At 43.2% G+C, this 23,355-nt stretch overlaps 1 protein-coding gene across 1 annotated transcript in view; it reads left to right on the plus strand.

Moving 5' to 3' along the window:
• The window catches only part of adcy5 (adenylate cyclase 5), a 365,757-nt gene that overhangs the window by 255,453 nt on the left and 86,949 nt on the right, over positions 1 to 23,355 (plus strand). Inside the window, 3 exon segments of the mRNA XM_034185849.1 lie at positions 7,210 to 7,307; positions 10,369 to 10,456; positions 19,182 to 19,298. Of these exon segments, the coding sequence (XP_034041740.1) occupies positions 7,210 to 7,307; positions 10,369 to 10,456; positions 19,182 to 19,298 (303 nt within the window).

Here is a 23,355-nt window from a genome sequence, read left to right on the forward strand (position 1 = left end):
ATTGGCCATGACAAGCAATCTTCCCTGCGCAAAATGTTCTCTCTGTTCTGTCCCTTGAGCAGTCAGTCAAAGCAAACTATAATGGGAGAGGGAAGAACAGCTGTTTAAAAGTGGAGGGGTACGGCTGGTCAAAGGCAAGAGGAAGTGTAGCAAATCAGACAGTGAAGGACAGGCTGAGAGGTTACAGTGGGTCGCAATAAAGAGTTCAGGGAAAAGGGCCCAAGGAGCTGAGTTGCTCAATTACGTTCTGTCATGGCAAAAAGTGTTGAAAAGTGCAGAATTAAAGCAATCAGAAGTATTTTCCCAAAGTCTTCAGCTCACTGTGGGCAGTATCATGTGTCTGCCCTCAGGAGCTGGTCTCCAACCAAAAACGCACGTGCAGAAAAGTTAAGGATATGCCCCCTTTCTCACAAGTAGAGGATCATGAAGGAAAATTTCACGGCACTCGCTGTTCTTATTAATTTTCTTTATAAATTTGAAGCCACATCCTGTGCAGTAGAATGAGAAAGGCATCTGGTGCCCCATTGATTGGAAAGGCACAAGGCTCATATGATCAGTGCTGGTGTTGAGGTGTCATCCTTGTCCTTATTCAAAAACACAAAGAACAAATCGCCAAGAACAGTTGACCCAAAACATTTGAATCAAGCCCCACTTTGACAGTGAAACAGCTCCTACCCCACTCCTCACAATTATAAAGTTGTTAAAGGGGAACACATGGAAAAACCGTGGGTCTTGTCATGCATGTGTGCGTTCCTCAGTCATGTCTGGTTGGTGGGTGTGGGCGCTGTCCTGGTGCATGTGTGTCTGGTGCGTGTGTGCTCCTGGTGTTCCTGTCTTCTGTGTTTTGTCTCTGTCTGTGCTTGTTATCATTCATGTGGGTCTCTGTCATGTGTGTGCATGGATTTGTATGCATGTATGTGTCATGTCATCCATTCGTGTTCCAGGTCATTATGTTTTCCCCGCCCACAGTATTCTGGTCTTTTGTTATTTGTGCTATTCTATTCTTTGTGTAATTCTTATGGCCCCTTCAAATATTACATGATTGAGGCAGAATGTAGCACAAAGGGGGATTTGAATAGCACTTGTGGAAAATCTGAGCCGCACTCGAACGGCTCGTACAGCAGTCGCCAATCCAGTCGGGCAAGGCACATGCACTCTATATTCGCGTGCCACTCACGCTGGAAACCCTTGCGAATGGCGAGCAAGATGAGGTCACACTGCCATCTCATCGTATTCACAGCATTCGCACGGCATTTCGTACACAAGTCGGACATATTGTGCCGTGGCCAAGGAGCTGCACAAAGTCATCGCCATGTCGAACTGTTACCGAACGGTGTGATCGAGGCAGCCTTCACACTAGTGGCTTAAAGCCGGAGTCCGGGTGCCACCCATGAACATCCAACCCCACTTGCGCTGCTCCACATCATAGATGACTGCCGCGTCAGTGCAACGCAAAGCTGGGGAACACATAGTCACATGTGGTGCAGTCACCCATGTGCAAGGCACGATGCTGCACACGTGTCTGCAAATGATGGCGACATGGGGAAAAATAAAGACAAACTGGATGCCCAACCACATCTCAGCACACACGATCATGACCATGGCAGTCAAAGCTGTACCTGACTGTGGCGTCATCGCTACACACAGCTGGAAACACATATCGTGCCATGCAGAATATCACCTAACGAGACATCACCGCAAGGTGCGTGCATCAGTGGGCTCTCCTCACATTGTAATAAATGCATACACATACACCTTTGCAACACGGTCAGCACCACTTCAGTGCTGCTGGACAGAGGGACACGCGGAGCTGGCTCATATGATCATGATATGAGTGCATCAGGTCATTCATGTAAAAAAATAAGAGGAAGAAGCAGTCATCCGTTCATTACTTCCTTGTGTATGTCCAGGAGGAGGATAATTCTTGTATGTCCACTCTTTATAACAGGAATTAAATATTAAAAGTGCGGGTGTGTGTATGTGTGTGTTTTTGTTGTTTTACAGTGAGAACAGAATCATGGCCAATAACATGATTTTCTTACATTTAAACAGTACATTCATTATTCTTATGATGTTCTGTGCACTCACATTATTTGTGCTTTCACATTTCTGTTGATTTATGCACAGCATTCATAATATGTCCAGCATGTAATCGCTGCTGCTGCTGCTGTCTGAGCGTGATGTATGTCCCTCTCAGTGTGTTCTTGCACGCACACACTAGCATGCACAAAACTGTCGCCACAGTATCGTTCACGCTTGTTCGACCATGTGTCCATCCCGACAGCAGGTGAATTTTTCGTGATACGCCAATTTGTTTTTGTTTTTTCTCTTTTTCAGTCGATTTCTGCTTCTTTCGCCCAGCTTCATGTTAGTGTGAAGGGGCTCTTAGGATTGTGTTGTGGCCCCCCTGTTCTTGCTCTGTCCAGTTTGAGTTCCACATTTATGTCTCTTTATATAGTTGATGATGTTAGGCTTCGGGTTTTGGCACTGTTTGTTGTGTGATCCATGTTTGAGTTAATTATCTGTAATCATGTCTGTTGTTCCACGTGTGATGTTGCAGTTTTGTGCACTTTATGTTTTGGTTTTATGATCTGGTTTTATTTCTACTCTCCTTGTGTTGTATGTTATATTTTGTATCTCTGTGTGTTCCTTTATTTTCTCTCCTGTCTCAGCTTTTCCATTGTCACTGATTTTACACCTGTTGTTAATTAGTTGTTGAGACAGTAGTTGTTAGTTGAGTTGTATTTAAACTGCACCTTTACATTGTTCCCCTGCCGGTCGATTGCCTCTTCCATGCATTTTGTTAGTTTCTACTCTGGTTGTTTGTCATAAGTACTCTGTCTTTTTCCCCCCACTGTGTGTTTTTGCATTTTGTGAGTCCCAGCACCTCCCCCGTGATCTCTGCCCTGTCTCTGCATTTGAAATTGGCTTGTATCCTCGCCCCATCACCGTTGTCTTCTAGTTATGTCTGTGGATCACTCTGTCACTGTGTTGCTGTATCTGTTAGCTGTTTAATCTGCGCAGTTAGATTGATCTAGTTAACTAGATAACGATTTGTTTCACATTGTAATCTTCACATGCCTTAACTAAAGCACTCTTTCTGCTGAATCACCTCTAAATTATTTACACATTATTCACTTTGTGTGTTTTTAGGAATCCGCTAGCTTAGCGCAGCTACTAGCTCTTAGCCGATTTAGCATGACGGCTTCTCCTGTCTCTCCCGCACTTTTCTGCTCTGGGTGTGAAATGTTTAGTTATTCCTCGGCCTCCTTTAGCAGTAATGGTACTTGTAATAAGTGTATCTTATTCGTAGCTTTGGAGGCCAGGCTGGGCGAATTGGAGACTCGGCTCTGCACCTTGAAAAATCCTACAGCTAGCCAGGCCCCTGTAGTCGGTGTGGACCAAGGTAGCTTAGCCGCCATTAGTTCCCCTCCGGCAGATCACGAGCAGCCGGGAAAGCAGGCCGGCTGGCTGACTGTGAGGAGGAAGCGTAGTTCTAAACAGAAGCCCCATGTACACCGCCAACCCGTTCACATTTCTAACCGTTTTTCTCCACCGAGGAACAAACTCTGGTTATTGGCGACTCTGTTTTGAGAAATGTGAAGTTAGCGATACCAGCAACCATAGTCAATTGTCTTCCGGGGGCCAGAGCAGGCGACATTGAAGGAAATTTGAAACTGCTGGCTAAGGCTAAGTGTAAATTTGGTAAGATTGTAATTCACGTCGGCAGTAATGACACCCGGGTTACGCCAGTCGGAGGTCACTAAAATTAACATTGAATCGGTGTGTAACTTTGGCAAAAACAATGTCGGACTCTGTAGTTTTCTCTGGGCCCCTCCCCAGTCGGACCGGGAGTGACATGTTTAGCCGCATGTTCTCCTTGAATTGCTGGCTGTCTGAGTGGTGTCCAAAAAATGAGGTGGGCTTCATAGATAATTGGCAAAGCTTCTGGGGAAAACCTGGTCTTGTTAGAGAGACGGCATCCATCCCACTTTGGATGGAGGCAGCTCTCATTTCTAGAAATCTGGCCAATTTTCTTAATCCTCCAAACCGTGACTATCCAGGGTTGGGACCAGGAAGCAGAGTTGTAGTCTTAACACCTCTCTGCAGCTTCTCCTCCCCTGCCATCCCCTCATTACCCCATCCCCGTAGAGATGGTGCCTGCTCCCAGACCACCAATAACCAGCAAAAATCTATTTAAGCATAAAAATTCAAAAAGAAAAAATAATATAGCACCTTCAACTGCACCACAGACTAAAACAGTTAAATGTAGTCTATTAAACATTAGATCTCTCTCTTCTAAGTCCCTGTTAGTAAATGATATAATAATTGATCAACATATTGATTTATTCTGCCTTACAGAAACCTGGTTACAGCAGGATGAATATGTTAGTTTAAATGAGTCAACACCCCCGAGTCACACTAACTGTCAGAACGCTTGTAGCACGGGCCGAGGCGGAGGATTAGCAGCAATCTTCCACTCCAGCTTATTAATTAATCAAAAACCCAGACAGAGCTTTAATTCATTTGAAAGCTTGACTCTTAGTCTTGTCCATCCAAATTGAAGTCCCAAAAACCAGTTTTATTTGTTATCTATCGTCCACCTGGTCGTTACTGTGAGTTTCTCTGTGAATTTTCAGACCTTTTGTCTGACTTAGTGCTTAGCTCAGATAAGATAATTATAGTGGGCGATTTTAACATCCACACAGATGCTGAGAATGACAGCCTCAACACTGTATTTAATCTATTGTTAGACTCAATTGGCTTTGCTCAAAATGTAAATGAGTCCACCCACCACTTTAATCATACCTTAGATCTTGTTCTGAATTATGGTATGGAAATTGAAGACTTAACAGTATTCCCTGAAACCCCCTTCTGTCTGATCATTTCTTAATAACATTTACATTTACTCTGATGGACTACCCAGCAGTAGGGAATAAGTTTCATTACAGTAGAAGTCTTTCAGAAAGCGCTGTAACTAGGTTTAAGGATATGATTCCTTCTTTATGTTCTCCAATGCCATATACCAACACAGGGCAGAGTAGCTACCTAAACTCTGTGAGTGAGATAGATTATCTCGTCAATAGTTTATATCCTCTTTGAGGACAACTTTGGATGCTGTAGCTCCTCTGAAAAAGAGAACCTTAAATCAGAAGTGCCTGAGTCCGTGGTATAACTCACAAACCCGCAGCTTAAAGCAGATAACCCGTAAGTTGGAGAGGAAATGGCGTCTCACTAATTTAGAAGATCTTCACTTAGCCTGAAAAAAGAGTCTGTTGCTCTATAAAAAAAGCCCTCGTAAAGCTAGGACATCTTTCTACTCATCACTAATTGAAGAAAATAAGAACAACCCCAGGTTTCTTTTCAGCGCTGTAGCCAGGCTGACAAAGAGTCAGAGCTCTATTGAGCCGAGTATTCCTTTAACTTTAACTAGTAATGACTTCATGACTTTCTTTGCTAATAAAATTTTAACTATTAGAGAAAAAATTACTCATAACCATCCCAAAGACGTATCGTATCTTTGGCTGCTTTCAGTGTTGCCGGTATTTGGTTAGACTCTTTCTCTCCGATTGTTCTGTCTGAGTTATTTTCATTAGTTACTTCATCCAAACCATCAACATGTTATTAGACCCCATTCCTACCAGGCTGCTCAAGGAAGCCCTACCATTATTTAATGCTTCGATCTTAAATATGATCAATCTATCTTTGTTAGTTGGCTATGTACCACAGGCTTTTAAGGTGGCAGTAATTAAACCATTACTTAAAAAGCCATCACTTGACCCAGCTATCTTAGCTAATTATAGGCCAATCTCCAACCTTCCTTTTCTCTCAAAAATTCTTGAAAGGGTAGTTGTAAAACAGCTAACTGATCATCTGCAGAAGAATGGTCTATTTGAAGAGTTTCAGTCAGGTTTTAGAATTCATCATAGTACAGAAACAGCATTAGTGAAGGTTACAAATGATCTTCTTATGGTCTCGGACAGTGGACTCATCTCTGTGCTTGTTCTGTTAGACCTCAGTGCTGCTTTTGATACTGTTGACCATAAAATTTTATTACAGAGATTAGAGCATGCCATAGGTATTAAAGGCACTGCACTGCGGTGGTTTGAATCAAATTTGTCTAATAGATTACAATTTGTTCATGTAAATGGGGAATCTTCTTCACAGACTAAAGTTAATTATGGAGTTCCACAAGGTTCTGTGCTAGGACCAATTTTATTCACTTTATACATGCTTCCCTTAGGCAGTATTATTAGACGGTATTGCTTAATTTTCATTGTTACGCGATGATACCCAGCTTTATCTATCCATGAAGCCAGAGGACACACACCAATTAGCTAAACTGCAGGATTGTCTTACAGACATAAAGACATGGATGACCTCTAATTTCCTGCTTTTAAACTCAGATAAAACTGAAGTGACTCTGAACCATCCCTTAGTTATGCTGCTATAGACGTAGACTGCTGGGGGGTTCCCATGATGCACTGTTCTTTCTCTTCTTGCTCTGTATGCACACACTCTGCATTTAATCATTAGTGATCGATCTCTGCTCCCCTCCACAGCAGGTCTTTTTTCCTGGTTCTCTCCCTCAGCCCCAACCAGTCCCAGCAGAAGACTGCCCCTCCCTGAGCCTGGTTCTGCTGGAGGTTTCTTCCTGTTAAAAGGGAGTTTTTCCTTCCCACTGTAGCCAAGTGCTTGCTCACAGGGGGTCGTTTTGACCGTTGAGGTTTTACATAATTATTGTATGGCCTTGCCTTACAATATAAAGCGCCTTGGGGCAACTGTTTGTTGTGATTTGGCGCTATATAAAAAAATTGATTGATTGATTGATTGATTGATTGATTTAGAAGTGTTACATAACTGATCTTGTTTAAGAGTGATTTCTTATTTTAAGTGTACACTTTTCATTATAATCTTATTTACAGATTTAAACTATTTTAATTAAAGAAATCTTGTCAAATGAAATTATCTTGCTGCATGGACAGATATTTCACTTGTTTGAGTACCTTTTCCTTCAGATTTCGCATTTGTATCTTGTTTTTAGATACCTATTTTTTGCAGTTCTGTGAAGGTGGAGTTGTGGGCTCAGACCGCTCTGTGTATCAATTATTGTGACATTTTCTGAGGCAAAATGTGTTATTATGACGAGCGTAGTTTGGAGTCTCTAAAGTGTTTTTTCTTTTTCCTGCATTCCTTCACCCTCTGCAGTACTCCAAACAGGTGGACTCCAGGTTTGGGGCATATGTGGCATGTGCCTCTCTTGTCTTTGTCTTCATCTGCTTCATCCAGATCGTCATTGTGCCACAGTGAGTCTTTAGCACTCATGTTCTTTAAAATAAGTTAAAAAAGAAAAAAGCAATAAATAAAATGTACACAAACAAAACAATAACAGTGTGAGGGTATGCCACATCCTCTTTAAATTGCATTGCATAATTTGTCTCTGGTAGACCAAACTTGACTCACAGCATCCTTTCCCCATGTTGTGTAGGAGATCCCTTTCACCCACTTGTTAGTGAAGTCTTCTCCTGTACACCTCAGGGTGAAGGTCATCTTTTCCATTAAAAATATTTCGCCACTAAGTTTATCCATTGTTTAAGGCTTGAAGAGTCCGGTTTGTGCCAGTTCTTGGTAATCATCTTTTACAAGCAACAAGTAATATTTTACAAAGATACCAATCTTCTGGAATAATTACATCTTCTTTTATCACACCAAGATTCAGGATTTTACAATATTAAGAATTGGATATCCTAAAATCTTTTGAATCACTGAACAAACTTTACCCCGAAATAGTTGGATTTTTGAACAACTCCAAAATATGTGGGAGTGATTGGTGTCCATTTGTCCGCACAATCTCCTGCATGGCTGTGATAACTGAACCTGTTTACTTTTGATGTATGGTGAGTTCTTCCAGCCTAATTCTCTCTTCTTTTTTGAGTAGTATGTTGAGTGCTCCACATTGAACTCCAATCCTCTTGATATTTCCATACCCAGTTCTTGTTCTCAATTTTGTTTAACGTATCCAGTGTTATCACCTCTTTGTTTCTGGAGTCCCTGATATAGATACTGGGAGAATATAGTCTGGTTAGATGAGACCAAACTTTAACTCTTTGAATACCATAATACACACCATGTTTGGAGGTCAAATGCCACTGCACATCACCCCAAAAACACCACACCAGCAGTGAAGTTTGGAGGTGGGAATATCATGATTGGCAAGCTTCATATATTTGAAGGAAGTATGAATGGCAAAATGTACAGAGACATTCTTGATAAAATTCTGCTGCCATCTAGCAGGATGATGAAGATGAACTGAGGGTAGACATTTTAACAAGACAATGATCCAAACATACAGCCAAGGAAACTCTCAATTGGTTTCAGAGACTGAAAATAAAGCTGCTAGAATGGTCCAGTCAATCACCTGCCTTGAATCCAATAGAAAATCTATGGAAAGAACTAAAGATCAAAGTTCATAGAAGTGGTCCACGGAACCTTGAAGATTTGAAGACAAACAAGATTTGTTTGTGTGGGCGAATACGCCAGAATCATGCCTAAAGGCCCCTTCACAGATAACACGAATGAGGTCAAATGGCACACAAAGGAGGACTCACTGTTTCCACTCAGTAGAACATGTATGACTGTGTTTTAAGTTATTTCAAAGATGATAGAAATCACTAAACAGTTTTAATTGAATTGATCCATGTGGGTTTTCATTCAGATTTTAATTTTCAGGGAGCACATTTGAAAATGAAAATGGCCAATGTTAAGCTTTTGGTCAAATCAGGTATTAAAGGGGTCAAACTGCAAAATCACTTTTTGTGTAATAAGGTTTTCATAGCAAAAATCCTCATATTCCTACAATTCTATGACTGTGTCATGATCCAAGGCATCGCGTCTCAGAGATTGTGGGAAGACAATGGCAGACTCACACACAGAGGAGTAAGATTAATCAAAAAGCTTTATCTGATAAACAGGCAGTGGTTCAGTACACAGGGTGGCAATCAGCGTGGCAGAGGTAACAGGCAGGCATTAGGCAGAGGCGTTGTCAAAAACAAGCTGAGAGAGGTCGATTGGCTGAAACAAAAGTGTGATCCAAAAAACAAAGCAAGGTCAGAAAATGGCAAGGCAATCGGGACTCTAATAAGAGGCTGGAACGATGACTTACAGAAACAACGAACTGGCAGTGGGACACAAGACACATGAGGCTTAAATACACAGAGGGTAATCAGGGCATGACGTGAAACAGATGCAGACAAAATTCAGGAAGAGGGAAGTGGTCGGATGAGACAAGACTAGTGTGACAGGAAGGTGTAACAGACAGACACAGATTCAACAGAATGCAAGTAGCCCAACCCAAACAGTGCTAAAAAAATAAAACGCTTAACGAAAAGAAGAACCAAACAGGCAAGATCAAATAAAATACGAACATCAAAAAGAACAAAGAATCAGACCAGGAATCAAATAATAAAACAGAAAAGTGATCAACAAGAAAATAAAAGGCAGAGACTAAACTACAACAGAACTCACCCTGCGACTAAAGTGACATGTGACTGCCAAACAGAATGGCCGCCGGGGAACCATAAGACCCATCCATGACACTAGAGAAAATCAGGGAGCAGCCAAAAGATCAAGGGATGGAAAACATCAGGAGGGTGACTGAGTAGCCCTATCCGAGTCCACGGCAGAGTCGGAATGAAAGCCATGCGAAGGCAGTGTGGCAAATATAAGTCGGTCATAGAACATGGGACCACACAGGGGCAGACCTGACAGACTGATATCACAGGAATTATGTCACAAAAGCAGATGGCTTTTGACTTCTGTGTCATAAGGAACAGAAGTAACCCCCAAAAGCATTAATACATCACCCCCAACTTAACGGCCCAGAATTACCACGCTTTCAAACTAATCTAACTAAAGATTTTAACATGGTACAACATCGAACAGAGAACAATAAACCTGGTCAGAGTCAGCTAAGAAACAGATTATCAAATCCATATTGTAACTGCAGCCACATTCAAAAAGTTTTTTGAAAACTTGTCACTTCCACTGTTTCTCTCACTTTTTCATCATTTCTTAAACTTTTGTTCTTGAACCTTTAATCCACCACCTTCATCTTTCATTCTTGTGTTTTTGCTCACATCCTGGTCCTCCTCTCTGTTGCACATCTTTTCTATTATGTGTTTTTATGATCATTTTCTGTCCTCTGCTCCTGCTTTTATCCTCATGTTACACCCACTCGTGCTTATTTATTTACACAGACGTGAGGCAGTAAATATGAGGTGCCGCTGTGTATTATCAAACACTGCCTTTGAGAAACAGGCAGCAAAAGTGCATCCAGAAACTTGTAATCCAAGTCTTTGTCTCTTTCAGCTCTACTTTGATGATCAGCTTCTTCATCACCTGTCTGGTCATCCTGCTGGCTGTCATGTTTGTCTCCACTGTCTACTGCTGTTTTGGGGTGAGTCGTGGAATCACCAGTTACACCCAACACTGTGCACACATGCAACAGGAACCTGCATATCCCATTAGTCTGTCTCTAGTGGTGAAAGACCGGACGAGTAGAGATTTAGGATGTTACGAGGATGCGCTTGTGTAGAATACTAATGCTGATGTATGTCTTGGCTATAAAGAACAGTATCAGACCTCAGAGAGATAAATGTGATATTTTATCCATTCTTGCGCCCAAATAATTCCAAGTTCTTGGGGTTTTTTTCCATTTCAAAATGCTTCAAGTTACAGTACTAAAATCCACTTCTCTCCTTTTCGAACAGCACTCTGAGTGCATACCTCCAGCAGTATGTCATTATTGCTTCTGACATCCGAGAAAGGAGTGTACTTGAATTTCAGACTTTTTCTCAGATCTTTTTCATGTACTACATGTGAATGCTAATGTGTGATTTTCTACAAATACTGAATGCAACTAGCAGAATGTTTCCAGTTCAAAACCACCATGCCCATTCTCCATGTAATAAACATTACATGGATTTGTGGATTTGTGTCAGGAAAGACATCCGGTGTAAAGTTTCTGCTTCAGAGTGTCAGTAGTGTTGTGAATCAGGTCTGGGCAGTTACAGCTACCCTGTTCATCGGTGGTTGAAGAGTTCAAGGTGGACAAATGCAGGGCTGTCATGATGTTCAGAGACACCAGTGATGAGAAACTCAGTGGAGCAGGTGTCACAACAAGATCAGTGAGCTGCGGTTCAGGTGACACAAGCAGAAAGCATGCTGATGTTAAAGGACATCATGGGGAATCCCTGCATGGGAAGACAAGGACTTGGAACCACCCATTTCCAGGAATGGGCAAAAGCAGGCCCAAAGCACAGGAGAAACCTAATCGAAGGAGAGGTTTGACGAAAAGATGAAGATATGCAAAGGTCCAGAGCCATGGAGCTGGATCCACAAGGCATCTGGACGAAGTGAGACCTGCCTAAACATAAGCTCATGTAGCCTGCACTGTGGAGACTAGAGCCCTTCTGTATTTCTTTCCTGCTCCGATCAGTGTATGACACTCCAATACCAACAAACTTGTACAGATGGGGATTGAGAGAGGAACCACCTCTGCAAATGATATGGTGAAAGAGGCACAAAAGCACACATAGTGACTGGGTGCAAGATTGCAGTTAACCAGGGGAGATACAGATGCCGTCATGATAAGGTCTTCAGAGCACTGGCTGACATCTTGTAAACTGATAACTCACCAGACCCACAGGAAACCAGTTCCATGTATTCAGTTCATCAGGGACAGGGAGAACCTACCCCACTTCAAGAAGACCAAGATGACCCTCAGGCAGGCAGCTCAATTGTGGGAGATGAGGGCAGACCTGGGAAGAAAGCTCTAATTCCACCAGGTTGTCCAAACTTCCCTGAGGCCTGATATTGTCATATGCTCTGAGGAGGAGAAAAAGATCATCCTGATTGAACTGATGGTCCCGGGGGAAGATGGAGGTGAAGAGGCCTCAGAGATGATGAACCTCAAGTAATATATTAATAACTAGTGTGTTGCCGGTGGGGATCCATGGGCTCTAGATTGGGTAGTGTTTATAAAATAGGTAGCTGACATTTTTCAAGGGTGGTAATAAGGGTGATATCAACATCTATTGTTCACTGTTTTACCTAATATCTCTAATTTCTCCCAAAATAATAGTCCTATCAACTTTCCATTTTCATGGTGTTCATCCTCAATCCAAGATACATAAGCATACCAAACAGCAAATGTCAGCTCTCCCCAGTTTCTCAGGGATCAAAGTCATACACATGCACACATGTACACAGAGACCACTTGGCTTTTAATATATAGATAATAATCAATCAATCAATCAATTTTATTTATATAGCGCCAAATCACAACAAACAGTTGCCCCAAGGCGCTTTATATTGTAAGGCAGGGCCATACAATAATTACGTAAAAACCCCAATGGTCAAAACGACCCCCTGTGAGCAAGCACTTGGCGACAGTGGGAAGGAAAAACTCCCTTTTAACAGGAAGAAACCTCCAGCAGAACCAGGCTCAGGGAGGGGCAGTCTTCTGCTGGGACTGGTTGGGGCTGATGGAGAGAACCAGGAAAAAGACATGCTGTGGAGGGGAGCAGAGATCAATCACTAATGATTAAATGCAGAGTGGTGCATACAGAGCAAAAAGAGAAAGAAACACTCAGTGCATTATGGGAACCCCCCAGCAGTCTGAGTCTATAGCAGCATAACTAAGGGATGGTTCAGGGTCACCTGATCCAGCCCTAACTATAAGCTTTAGCAAAAAGGAAAGTTTTAAAGCCTAATCTTAAAAGTAGAGAGGGTGTCTGTCTCCCTGATCCGAATTGGGAGCTGGTTCCACAGGAGAGGAGCCTGAAAGCTGAAGGCTCTGCCTGTCATTCTACTCTACAAACCCTAGGAACTACAAGTAGCCTGCAGTCTGAGAGCGAAGCGCTCTATTGGGGTGATATGGTACTATGAGGTCCCTAAGATAAGAAGGGACCTGATTATTCAAAACCTTATAAGTAAGAAGAAGAATTTTAAATTCTATTCTAGAATTAACAGGAAGCCAATGAAGAGAGGCCAATATGGGTGAGATATGCTCTCTCCTTCTAGTCCCCGTCAGTACTCTAGCTGCAGCATTTTGAATTAACTGAAGGCTTTTCAGGGAACTTTTAGGACAACCTGATAATAATGAATTACAATAGTCCAGCCTAGAGGAAATAAATGCATGAATTAGTTTTTCAGCATCACTCTGAGACAAGACCTTTCTAATTTTAGAGATATCGTGTAAATGCAAAAAAGCAGTCTTACATATTTGTTTAATATGCGCTTTGAATGACATATCCTGATCAAAAATGACTCCAAGATTTCTCACAGTATTACTAGAGGTCAGGGTAATGCCATCCAGAGTAAGGATCTGGTTAGACACCATGTTTCTAAGATTTGTGGGGCCAAGTACAATAACTTCAGTTTTAAAAGCAGGAAATTAGAGGTCATCCATGTCCTTATGTCTGTAAGACAATCCTGCAGTTTAGCTAATTGGTGTGTGTCCTCTGGCTTCATGGATAGATAAAGCTGGGTATCATCTGCGTAACAATGAAAATTTAAGCAATGCCGTCTAATATACTGCCTAAGGGAAGCATGTATAAAGTGAATAAAAATTGGTCCTAGCACAGAACCTTGTGGAACTCCATAATTAACCTTAGTCTGTGAGAAGATTCGCCATTTACATGAACAAATTGTAATCTATTAGATAAATATGATTCAAACCACCGCAGCGCAGTGCCTTTAATACCTATGGCATGCTCTAATCTCTGTAATAAAATTTTATGGTCAACAGTATCAAAAGCAGCACTGAGGTCTAACAGAACAAGCACAGAGATGAGTCCACTGTCTGAGGCCATAAGAAGATCATTTGTAACCTTCACTAATGCTGTTTCTGTACTATGATGAATTCTAAAACCTGACTGAAACTCTTCAAATAGACCATTCCTCTGCAGATGATCAGTTAGCTGTTTTACACTACCCTTTCAAGAATTTTTGAGAGAAAAGGAAGGTTGGAGATTGGCCTATAATTAGCTAAGATAGCTGGGTCAAGTGATGGCTTTTTAAGTAATGGTTTAATTACTGCCACCTTAAAAGCCTGTGGTACATAGCCAACTAATAAAGATAGATTGATCATATTTAAGATCGAAGCATTAAATAATGGTAGGCTTCCTTGAGCAGCCTGGTAGGAATGGGGTCTAATAGACATGTTGATGGTTTGGATGAAGTAACTAATGAAAATAACTCAGACAGAACAATCGGAGAGAAAGAGTCCTAACCAAATACCGGCATCACTGAAAGCAGCCAAAGATAACGATACGTCTTTGGGATGGTTATGAGTAATTTTTTCTCTAATAGTTAAAATAGAAAGAAAGTCATGAAGTCATTACTAGTTAAAGTTAAAGGAATACTTGGCTCAATAGAGCTCTGACTCTTTGTCAGCCTGGCTACAGTGCTGAAAAGAAACCTGGGGTTGTTCTTATTTTCTTCATTAGTGATGAGTAGTAAGATGTCCTAGCTTTACGGAGGGCTTTTTATAGAGCAACAGACTCTTTTTCAGGCTAAGTGATGATCTTCTAAATTAGTGAGACGCCATTTCCTCTCCAACTTACGGGTTATCTGCTTTAAGCTGCGAGTTTGTGAGTTATACCACGGAGTCAGGCACTTCTGATTTAAAGCTCTCTTTTCAGAGGAGCTACAGCATCCAAAGTTTGTCTTCATTGAGGATGTAAAACTATTGACGAGATACTCTGTCTCACTTACAGAGTTTAGGTAGCTACTCTGCACTGTGTTGGTATATGGCATTAGGGAACATAAAGAAGGAAACATATCCTTAAACCTAGTTACAGCGCTTTCTGAAAGACCTCTAGTGTAATGAAACTTATTCCCCACTGCTGGGTAGTCCATCAGAGTAAATGTAAATGTTATTAAGAAATGATCAGACAGAAGGGAGTTTTCAGGGAATACTGTTAAGTCTTCAAGTTCCATACCATAAGTCAGAACAAGATCTAAGAGATGATTAAGTGGTGGGTGGACCTCATTTACATTTTGAGCAAAGCCAATTGAGTCTAATAATAGATTAAATGCAGTGTTGAGGCTGTCATTCTCAGCATCTGTGTGGATGTTAAAATCGCCCACTATAATTATCTTATCTGAGCTAAGCACTAAGTCAGACAAAAGTTCTGAAAATTCACAGAGAAACTCACAGTAACGACCAGGTGGATGATAGATAACAACAAATAAAACTGTTTTTTGGGACTTCCAATTTGGATGGACAAGACTAAGAGTCAAGCTTTCAAATGAATTAAAGCTCTGTCTGGGTTTTTGATTAATTAATAAGCTGGAATGGAAGATTGCTGCTAATCCTCCCCCTCGGCCTGTGCTACAAGCGTTCTGGCAGTTAGTGTGACTCGGGGTGTTGACTCATTTAAACTAACATATTCATCCTGCTGTAACCAGGTTTCTGTAAGGCAGAATAAATCAATATGTTGATCAATTATTATATCATTTACTAACAGGGACTTAGAAGAGAGAGACCTAATGTTTAATAGACCACATTTAACTGTTTTAGTCTGTGGTGCAGTTGAAGGTGCAGACTCGAGTATTTGCCTCTGCGACCGCACAGGCTGCAGCACACTTGACCTGCTGGTACCTGTCAGCTGCCTCCGGGGTCCCACTTACCAACAAAGACAAGTAGGACTCCTTCTTTAGCTTGACAGCATCCCTTACTTCCGGGGTCCACCACTGGGTTCGGGGATAGCTGCTGCGACAGGCACCAGAGACCTTGCGATGACAGCTACGAGAGGTCGCATCAACAATGGAGGTGGAGAACATGGTCCACTCAGACTCCATGTCTCCAGCCTCCCCCAGGATCTGGGAGAAGCTCTCCCGAAGGTGGGAGTAGAAGACCTCTTCACCCGAGTGTCCGAGACACGAAGCCGAAGGTCAGATGATACTACAAAGTCGATCATCGACCTCCGGCTTAGGGTGTCCTGGTGCCACGTGCACTTATGGACACGCTTGTGCATGGATGGACAAATTGTGTCTACCACAGAAGTCCAACAACTGAACACCACTCGGGTTCAGATCGGGGAGGCCGTGCTTCTCGATCACCCCCCTCCAGGTCTCACTGTCGCCCCCAGCATGGGCGTTGAAATCCCCCAGGAGAACAATGGAGTCCCTAGTCAGAGCACTATCTAGTACCACTCGCAGGGACTCCAAGAAGGTCGGGTACTCGGCACTGCCGCTGGCCTGTAGGCCGAGACAACAGTGAGAGACCTGTCCCCGACCTGAAGGTGAAGGGACGCGACCCTCTCGTTCACCGGGGTGAACTCCAACACATGGCAACTGAGCTGGGGAGCAATAAGCAATGCGACCCCAGCTCTCCGCCTCTCCCCGTGGGCAACGCCAGAAAAGTGGAGCATCCAGCCCCTCTCCAGGAGTTGGGTACCAGAACCCAAGCTATGCATGGAGGTGAGCCCGACTATCTCAAGTCCGTATCTCTCAACCTCCCGCACAAGCGCAGACATCCCAACAGCCAGGAGCTGTGAGCGTGGACCAGGCTGCCGGGCCACCCGCCCTCGACTGCCACCCAGTCCTCTCTGCACCCAATCCCCATGGCCCCCTCTGCAGGTGGTGAACCCATAGGAGGGCGGGCCCACGTCGCTCTTTCGGGCTGAGCCCGGCCAGGCCCGTGGGCTGAGGCCTGACCACCAGGCACTTCTGTGCGAGCCCCAACCCCAGGCTTGGCTCCTGGTGCCCCGGCTCTGCCGTACCGGGCGACGTCTCGGTCCTTGATTTTGTACTGGTCATGGGAGCTTCTGAACTGCCCTTAGTCTGACCCGTCACCTAGGACTTGTTTGCCTTAGGAGACCCTACCAGGGGCACAAAGCCCCCGATAACATAGCTCCTAGGATCATCCGGGTACGCAAACTCCCCCACCACGATAAGGTTGAAGTTCTAGGGGGAGCCCTTTAAAAAAAAAAAATTAAAAGCCATTTAAAAATCAAATGACAAATTAGATGTAATAATAAAAGAAAATAACAATATTTAATAATACTCCTCCTCCTACTACTACCAGTGGTGGGCACAGATAGCCAAAAAATTAATTTCGATAACAGATAATCAGATAACTGAAAAGTTACCTTTTATAAAGCTAAACCGATAAACCACCCAAAAATGTATCAGAAGTTACAGATAACCGATAAATTCCAGTATTGTCTCCGGTACACTCGCAACTACTAACAAGCTAATTTTGAGTTTTAACATCATGATCGCTTCTGGTATCATCAAAGGCAACCACAGACCCAAACAATGAGTCAGCACGTCCTGCCCCCTGCTGGAAGCTCTTGTTTAGTACATGGCTTCCAGCACAGAAGCAAGCTGAGAGGAGCCAAGAAGCTCAACTCCAGGCCACCAGGTGGAGGTCTTGGAAAATAAAGCAGTGCTGAGTTATGGTTTGGTGTATAATTAAAATGAATACTGATAGAATAACTCCATTAATGTCAATTCTGTCATTTGTACTAATTCTGAAGTTTTGAAACAAAGACAGATTGGGTTTACACTGTGCGAGTTTTGGCCCTTTTTCAGTAGATTTTTCATTTGTGCAAGAATTTTTTGGGTCGCACCGAGTTTCAGGTTAATCACGCGTCCTGCATCATTTAGTATACATGGAGTAACGAACTGCGTTTAACATCTCAAGACCAGCTCCTGATCGGCGATCGTATGGTCGGATGAAAATCAAACATGTTTGATATTCTGGTTGGCCGTCATGAGGGTATTCCACTGCTGAATCGCTACAAGTATCCAACCTCTCGAACTGTGCCTGTGCAAACACCGCAGACCTGTCTTGTAATGTTTTGTTTTTTTTTAAACTTTGATGTCTCCCATCGAGACTTTTTGTAACAAATAAGAAATGTAAATTAAGTTAGAAAAAAAAGCTTCTGTTTACATTTTGCTTCTGGAAACACGGGTCCGACGTGTGGTTTTTGTACATACAATGTGTGTGATAACATAAATCGGGCGCTCTGAACTTTTACACCATGCAGTTCTGTCGTACAGTTTGAGCTGGAACCAAGTACAGTGATTGAAAATATCAGATCAGCTTCAGGGAATACTGCCATGAACACTACTGGCCAGTAGATGGCAGTAGAGACTGTGAAAACTTGCCAAAACAAAATTCCAGATAATCTTTGTCTGCTACATGATGCGCGGAATTTAAGAAACGCAAACACAATAACATCTATTAACCCAGAGAATATATTCACAAGAGTTTTAGGCACTAGAGTTTAATGCTGTTGTCCGTGGAGCTTGATCAGAGTGTCTGAAATGCATTTCTCCTGTCATGAACATACTGAGATTACCCAATCCTACCCATAATGCACTTGGCACAGCATGTCCACACTAAAACCTTAAAAATTAGTGCATTACTTTAAAACTAAAACATATATCTGATATTTTCCCTTTATAAAACTTCAGACGTGACATTAATTTAAATAAGTTGTCCGAAATTAGTTTGTTTAAAATTTGAACCATAAGTTAAAAATGTATTCCTCTGGATGACTTGGGTGATATTGCCAGCGTATCAGTATGGGGTTAAAAGAAATGAGGGGTTTTTTTTGGTGAGCAGTTCTCCTTTGACTGCAGAGGATAGAGTGGTTTCTTCTAGAAGCAGTTCTCCTCTGTTTGCAGAGGGTAGAACTACACATCTGCTAAGAAACATTTAACAGGTAGGTGCTCAACTAGTTGTACAGTCTGATGGCCTGAGGGACAAAGGAGTTTTTCAGTCGGTCCTGCACTTGAGAAGGAGCAGTCTGTGGCTGAAGAGGCTCTGTGGTTGCTGATGACGGTGTGCAGAGGGTGACTGGCATCGTCCATAATGTCCAGCAGTTTGCCCAGTGTTCTCTTCTCTGCCACCGCCACCGGAGACAAATACATAAAAATAGCGCTTTCTAAATACTCAGTGCAACCTGTTGTTTGAAATCAGCTCTGGTTGAGTGTACACATTAGCAAAAAAGCTCTAAAAGTTTGCACATTTCTACCACTACACAGTACATCATACAGTATTCTATACAGTAGGACCTGTTGGTTGGGAGAATCTCATCATCTTCCTCATCCTTCACACTGTGTTCATCCCTCACTCACTGGCTTTCCTCCTGCTGTTGCAGCTCTTCCCAGTGCCTCTGCAGACTCTGTCCAAGAGGATTGTGCGGTCTCGGCTGAACAGCACCCTGGTGGGTGTCTTCACCATTGTCACCGTCTTTCTTTCTGCCTTCATCAATATTGTAAGTCCTGTGTGTCAAATAGAAGGCTGTACAGCAAATGCTTTGCAAAGTCACAAGATTAATTATTATTTCTACATGATACAAGCAGCATGCAGTATGTACTAGTGCTAGTCTTTTCATAAATTGTGTAACTTTTGCTTTTTTCACTTGATTTGATTTCATTTTTTTCCTTGCTACTTAAGTATTTTTATGACTCAGAATGCTACAATCACACATCATTCACTTGTGTTGTATTATGTCTCAAATCCAGAGGGTACAAATCAAAAGGAATGCTTCAAAACAGTTGGTGATGCAATGAGGCCCCATTTAGCAAAGTATAATGTGTGCAGTGTTTTTCCAACACTTGTTTTGCAAAGCTTTCGACATTTTCAAAACATTGTTTTGAGTTTGCTATCAGTAATTTGAAGTGCCAAGTTTTCATATCATTCCCTACCACATGTTCTATTCATTCTTTAATTATAATTTTACTTTTCTTCTTCTGTTGTATGTTTTGTCCTGCATTTAATGAGGATCATAACTCAGCCACATGGGGTGTGCAGCCAGTGCATTCTGAGTGCTGGTCCCAAGCCCAGATAAATGAGGAGGTTAGAAGGAAGCAGTGTGTTAACCTTAAGTTGCCCCTTCACACATAAAACGATTGAGGCAGAATGGCAGATGAAGGAGGAATTGGATGCTACTCATGAAAAATTGGCCTCATACACCTGTCGCCACAGCCATTTGCATACAACAGCGGCCGAAAGACAGTGACCCAACACACATGGGTGTGACTGTGCCAAAGTCCCCTCACTCCCAACAGATGTGGCATGCATGTGTATCGCGCCCCCACCCACCCAACACATGAGACATGTGCATGACAGGCTGATATTATGTACAGACAAGATAATATGGGGACCAGCCAGCCACATTTGAGTGCACACAGAACAGCAAGGCGCCTCTCAGCTGATCGCTGGCCAGCCACTCACTGACAGCTGGAAATGACGGCTCAGTGCACAGGACACGTTAAATTAAAAACACAGAACACAGTCAGGACAAGTATATAAATAATTTCCACGATAACTACATACACAATTACATAACACACACACACTCACACACACACTCATCTTCAACCGCTTAGTCCAATTAAGGGTCGCGGGGGGCTGGAGCCTACCTCAGCACTCATAGAGCGTGAGCGGGGACAGGACGCCAGTCTGTCACAGGTCCACATATAAACAAACAAACACAGTCACACCCACTTGCACACCTATGGACAATGTAAAGATATCAATCCACCTAACCTGCATGTCTTTGGATGGGGGAGGTTAATAATCACATTATTCCTTTTGTGTCTGAGTCAGACTCACCAAGTCAGACTCACAAAAAGGAGGAGCACGGAGCTGAGGAAGGTGCACACAGGTGGAATACATTCTTTGTAGGAGATCAAGCTAAAAGACGGGTCGCGGGGGCAACAGCTGTAGCAGGGGACTCCAAACTTCCCTTTCCCAGGCCACATTGACAACTCAGACTGGAGGATCCCGAGGTGTTCCCAGGCCAGTGTAGAGAGATAATCTGTCCAACTAGTCCTGGGTCTTGGTCTTCCCGGGGGTCTCCTCCCAGATGGACATGCCTGGAACACCTCCCAGGGGGTGCCCAGGGGCATCCTTGCCAGATGCCTGAACCATCTCAGCTGGCTCCTTTCAACGTGAAGGAGCACTACTTCGAGCTCCCCACGGATGACTGAGCTTCTCACCCTATCTCTAAGAGTGAGAAGCCCTTGTACCCGCGATCTAGTTCTTTCAGTCATGACCCAACCCTCATGACCATAGGTGAGAGTAGGAATGAAGACTGACCAGTAGATCGAGAGCTTCACCTTTTGGCTCTGCTCCCTTTTCGTCACAACAGTACGGTAGAGCGAATGCAATACCACCCCTGCTGCACTGATTCTCCGGCCAGTCTCATGTTCCATTGTCCCCTCACTTGTGAACAAGACCCCAAGGTACTTGAACTCCTTCACTTGGGTCAAGACCACATTCCCTATCTGGAGTAGGCAATGCATCGGTTTCCTGCTGAGAACCATGGCCTCACATTTAGAGGTGCTGATCCTCATCCCAGCCGCTTCACACTTGGCTGTGAACCGATCCAGTGAGTGTTGGAGGTTACAGGCCGATGAAGCCAAAAGAACCACGTCATCTACAAAAGCAGTGATAAGACCGTGAGCCCACAAAACTGGAAACTGTCCTCCCCCAACTACGCCTTGATATCCTGTCCATGAATATCACAAACAGGATTGGTTTTTAGGCTCTGGGTGTGGAGGGACTGTCGTGGATGAGACGTCTCTTCAGCAATGTGTTGAGGTCTGGGACAGTGCCTAAGGAGTGGCAAACTGGGGTGGCGGTCCCCATATTTAATAAAAGGGGATAAGCGAGTGTGTGCCAGTTACAGGGGCATCGCACTACTCAGTCTCCCTGGTAAAGTCTACTCCAGGGTGCTGGAAAGGAGGGTTCGGCTGATAGTCGAACCTCTGATTGAAGAGGAACAATACGGGTTCCATCCTGGTCGTGGAACAACCGACCAGCTCTTCACTCTCACAATGATTCTACAGGGTGCCTGGGAGTATACCCATCCAGTCTACGTGTGTTTTGTGAACTTGGAGAAGGCGTATGTTTGGGTACCCCGGGAGATAATGTGGGAGGTGCTGCGGGAGTATGGAGTGAGGGGGGGGTCCCTTCTCAGGGCCATCCAGTCTCTGTACTCACAAAGCGAGATCTGTGTTCGGGTGCTCGTCACTAAGTTGGACTCGTTTGTGGGAGGAGGAAGACTGTTATGTGAAATTCAGTGAGCAGGTGAGACAGACACTGGATGGAGGGGAAACAGTTTTGCACTGGAAAAATACTGCAGATGTAGTGAGGGAGATAGCTCGGAAGGTATTGGGTGTGACATCTGACAAGTGGAAGGAAGCCGAGGAAACTTGATGGTGGACTGAAGATGTCCAGGAAAGCATAAGGAGAAAGAGGTTGGTTAAAAAGAATTGGGGACAATCGGAGAGGTGAAGAAAGTTGACAGGTGTACAAGGAGATGCAGCGTAAGACAAAAAGAGAAGTGGTGAAAGGTTAGGCAAAAGCATATAATGAGCTGTACATGAATTTGAACAGTAAGGAAGGTGAAAAGGACTTGTGCTGATTGGCCAGAAAAAAGGACAGAGCTGGAAAGGATCTGCAGCAGATTAGGGTGGTAAAAGATGTAGATGTTAAAGGGCTGACAAGTGAGAAGAGTGTGTTGATGAATTAAGAAAATGAGAGAGAGAAAAGGCTGGATGATGTGGAGAGAGTAAATCAGGAAGTACAAGAGATTAGTAAGGATGAAGTGAGGGCTGATATGAAGAGGATGAAAAATGGAAAGGCAGTTGGTTCAGATGACATTCCAGTGGAGGCATGGAAATGTGTAGGAGAGATTGCAGTGGAGTTTCTAACCATATTGTTTAATAAAATTTTGTAAATTGAGAGGATACCTGAGGAGTGGAGCGGAAGTGGGCTAGTTCCTATTTTTAAGAACAAGGGTGATGTGCAGAGCTGCAGTAATTGCAGAGGCATAAAGCTGATCAGCCATAGTATGAAGTTATGGGAAAGAGTAGTAGAACAGCAATATGGTTTCTTGCTGGAAAAGTGCACTACAGATGCAATGTTTGTTGTGAGAGTACTGATGGAGAAGTATAGAGAAGGCCAGAAGGAGTTATATTGTGATTGTGGATTTAGAGAAAGTTTATGACAGGGTGCCAAGGGAAGAGTTGTGGATTTGTATGAGAAAGTCTGGAGTGGCAGAGAAGTATGTGAGAGTAGTGTAGGACATGTACAAGGATAGTGTGACAGCGTGAGATGCACAGTAGGAATGACAGACTCATTCAAGGTGGAGGTGGGATTACACTAAGGATAAATTCTGAGTCCTTTCTTGTTCACAATGGTGATGGACAGGTTGATGGATGAGATCAGACAGGAGGCACCATGGACCATGTATGCAGATGACATTGTGATCTGTAGTGAGAGTAGAGAGCAGGTTGAGTCTAACCTGGAAAGGTGAAAAT

The sequence above is a fragment of the Thalassophryne amazonica genome, chromosome 14 (assembly GCF_902500255.1).
Source record: "Thalassophryne amazonica chromosome 14, fThaAma1.1, whole genome shotgun sequence".
Lineage (NCBI taxonomy): Eukaryota > Metazoa > Chordata > Actinopteri > Batrachoidiformes > Batrachoididae > Thalassophryne > Thalassophryne amazonica.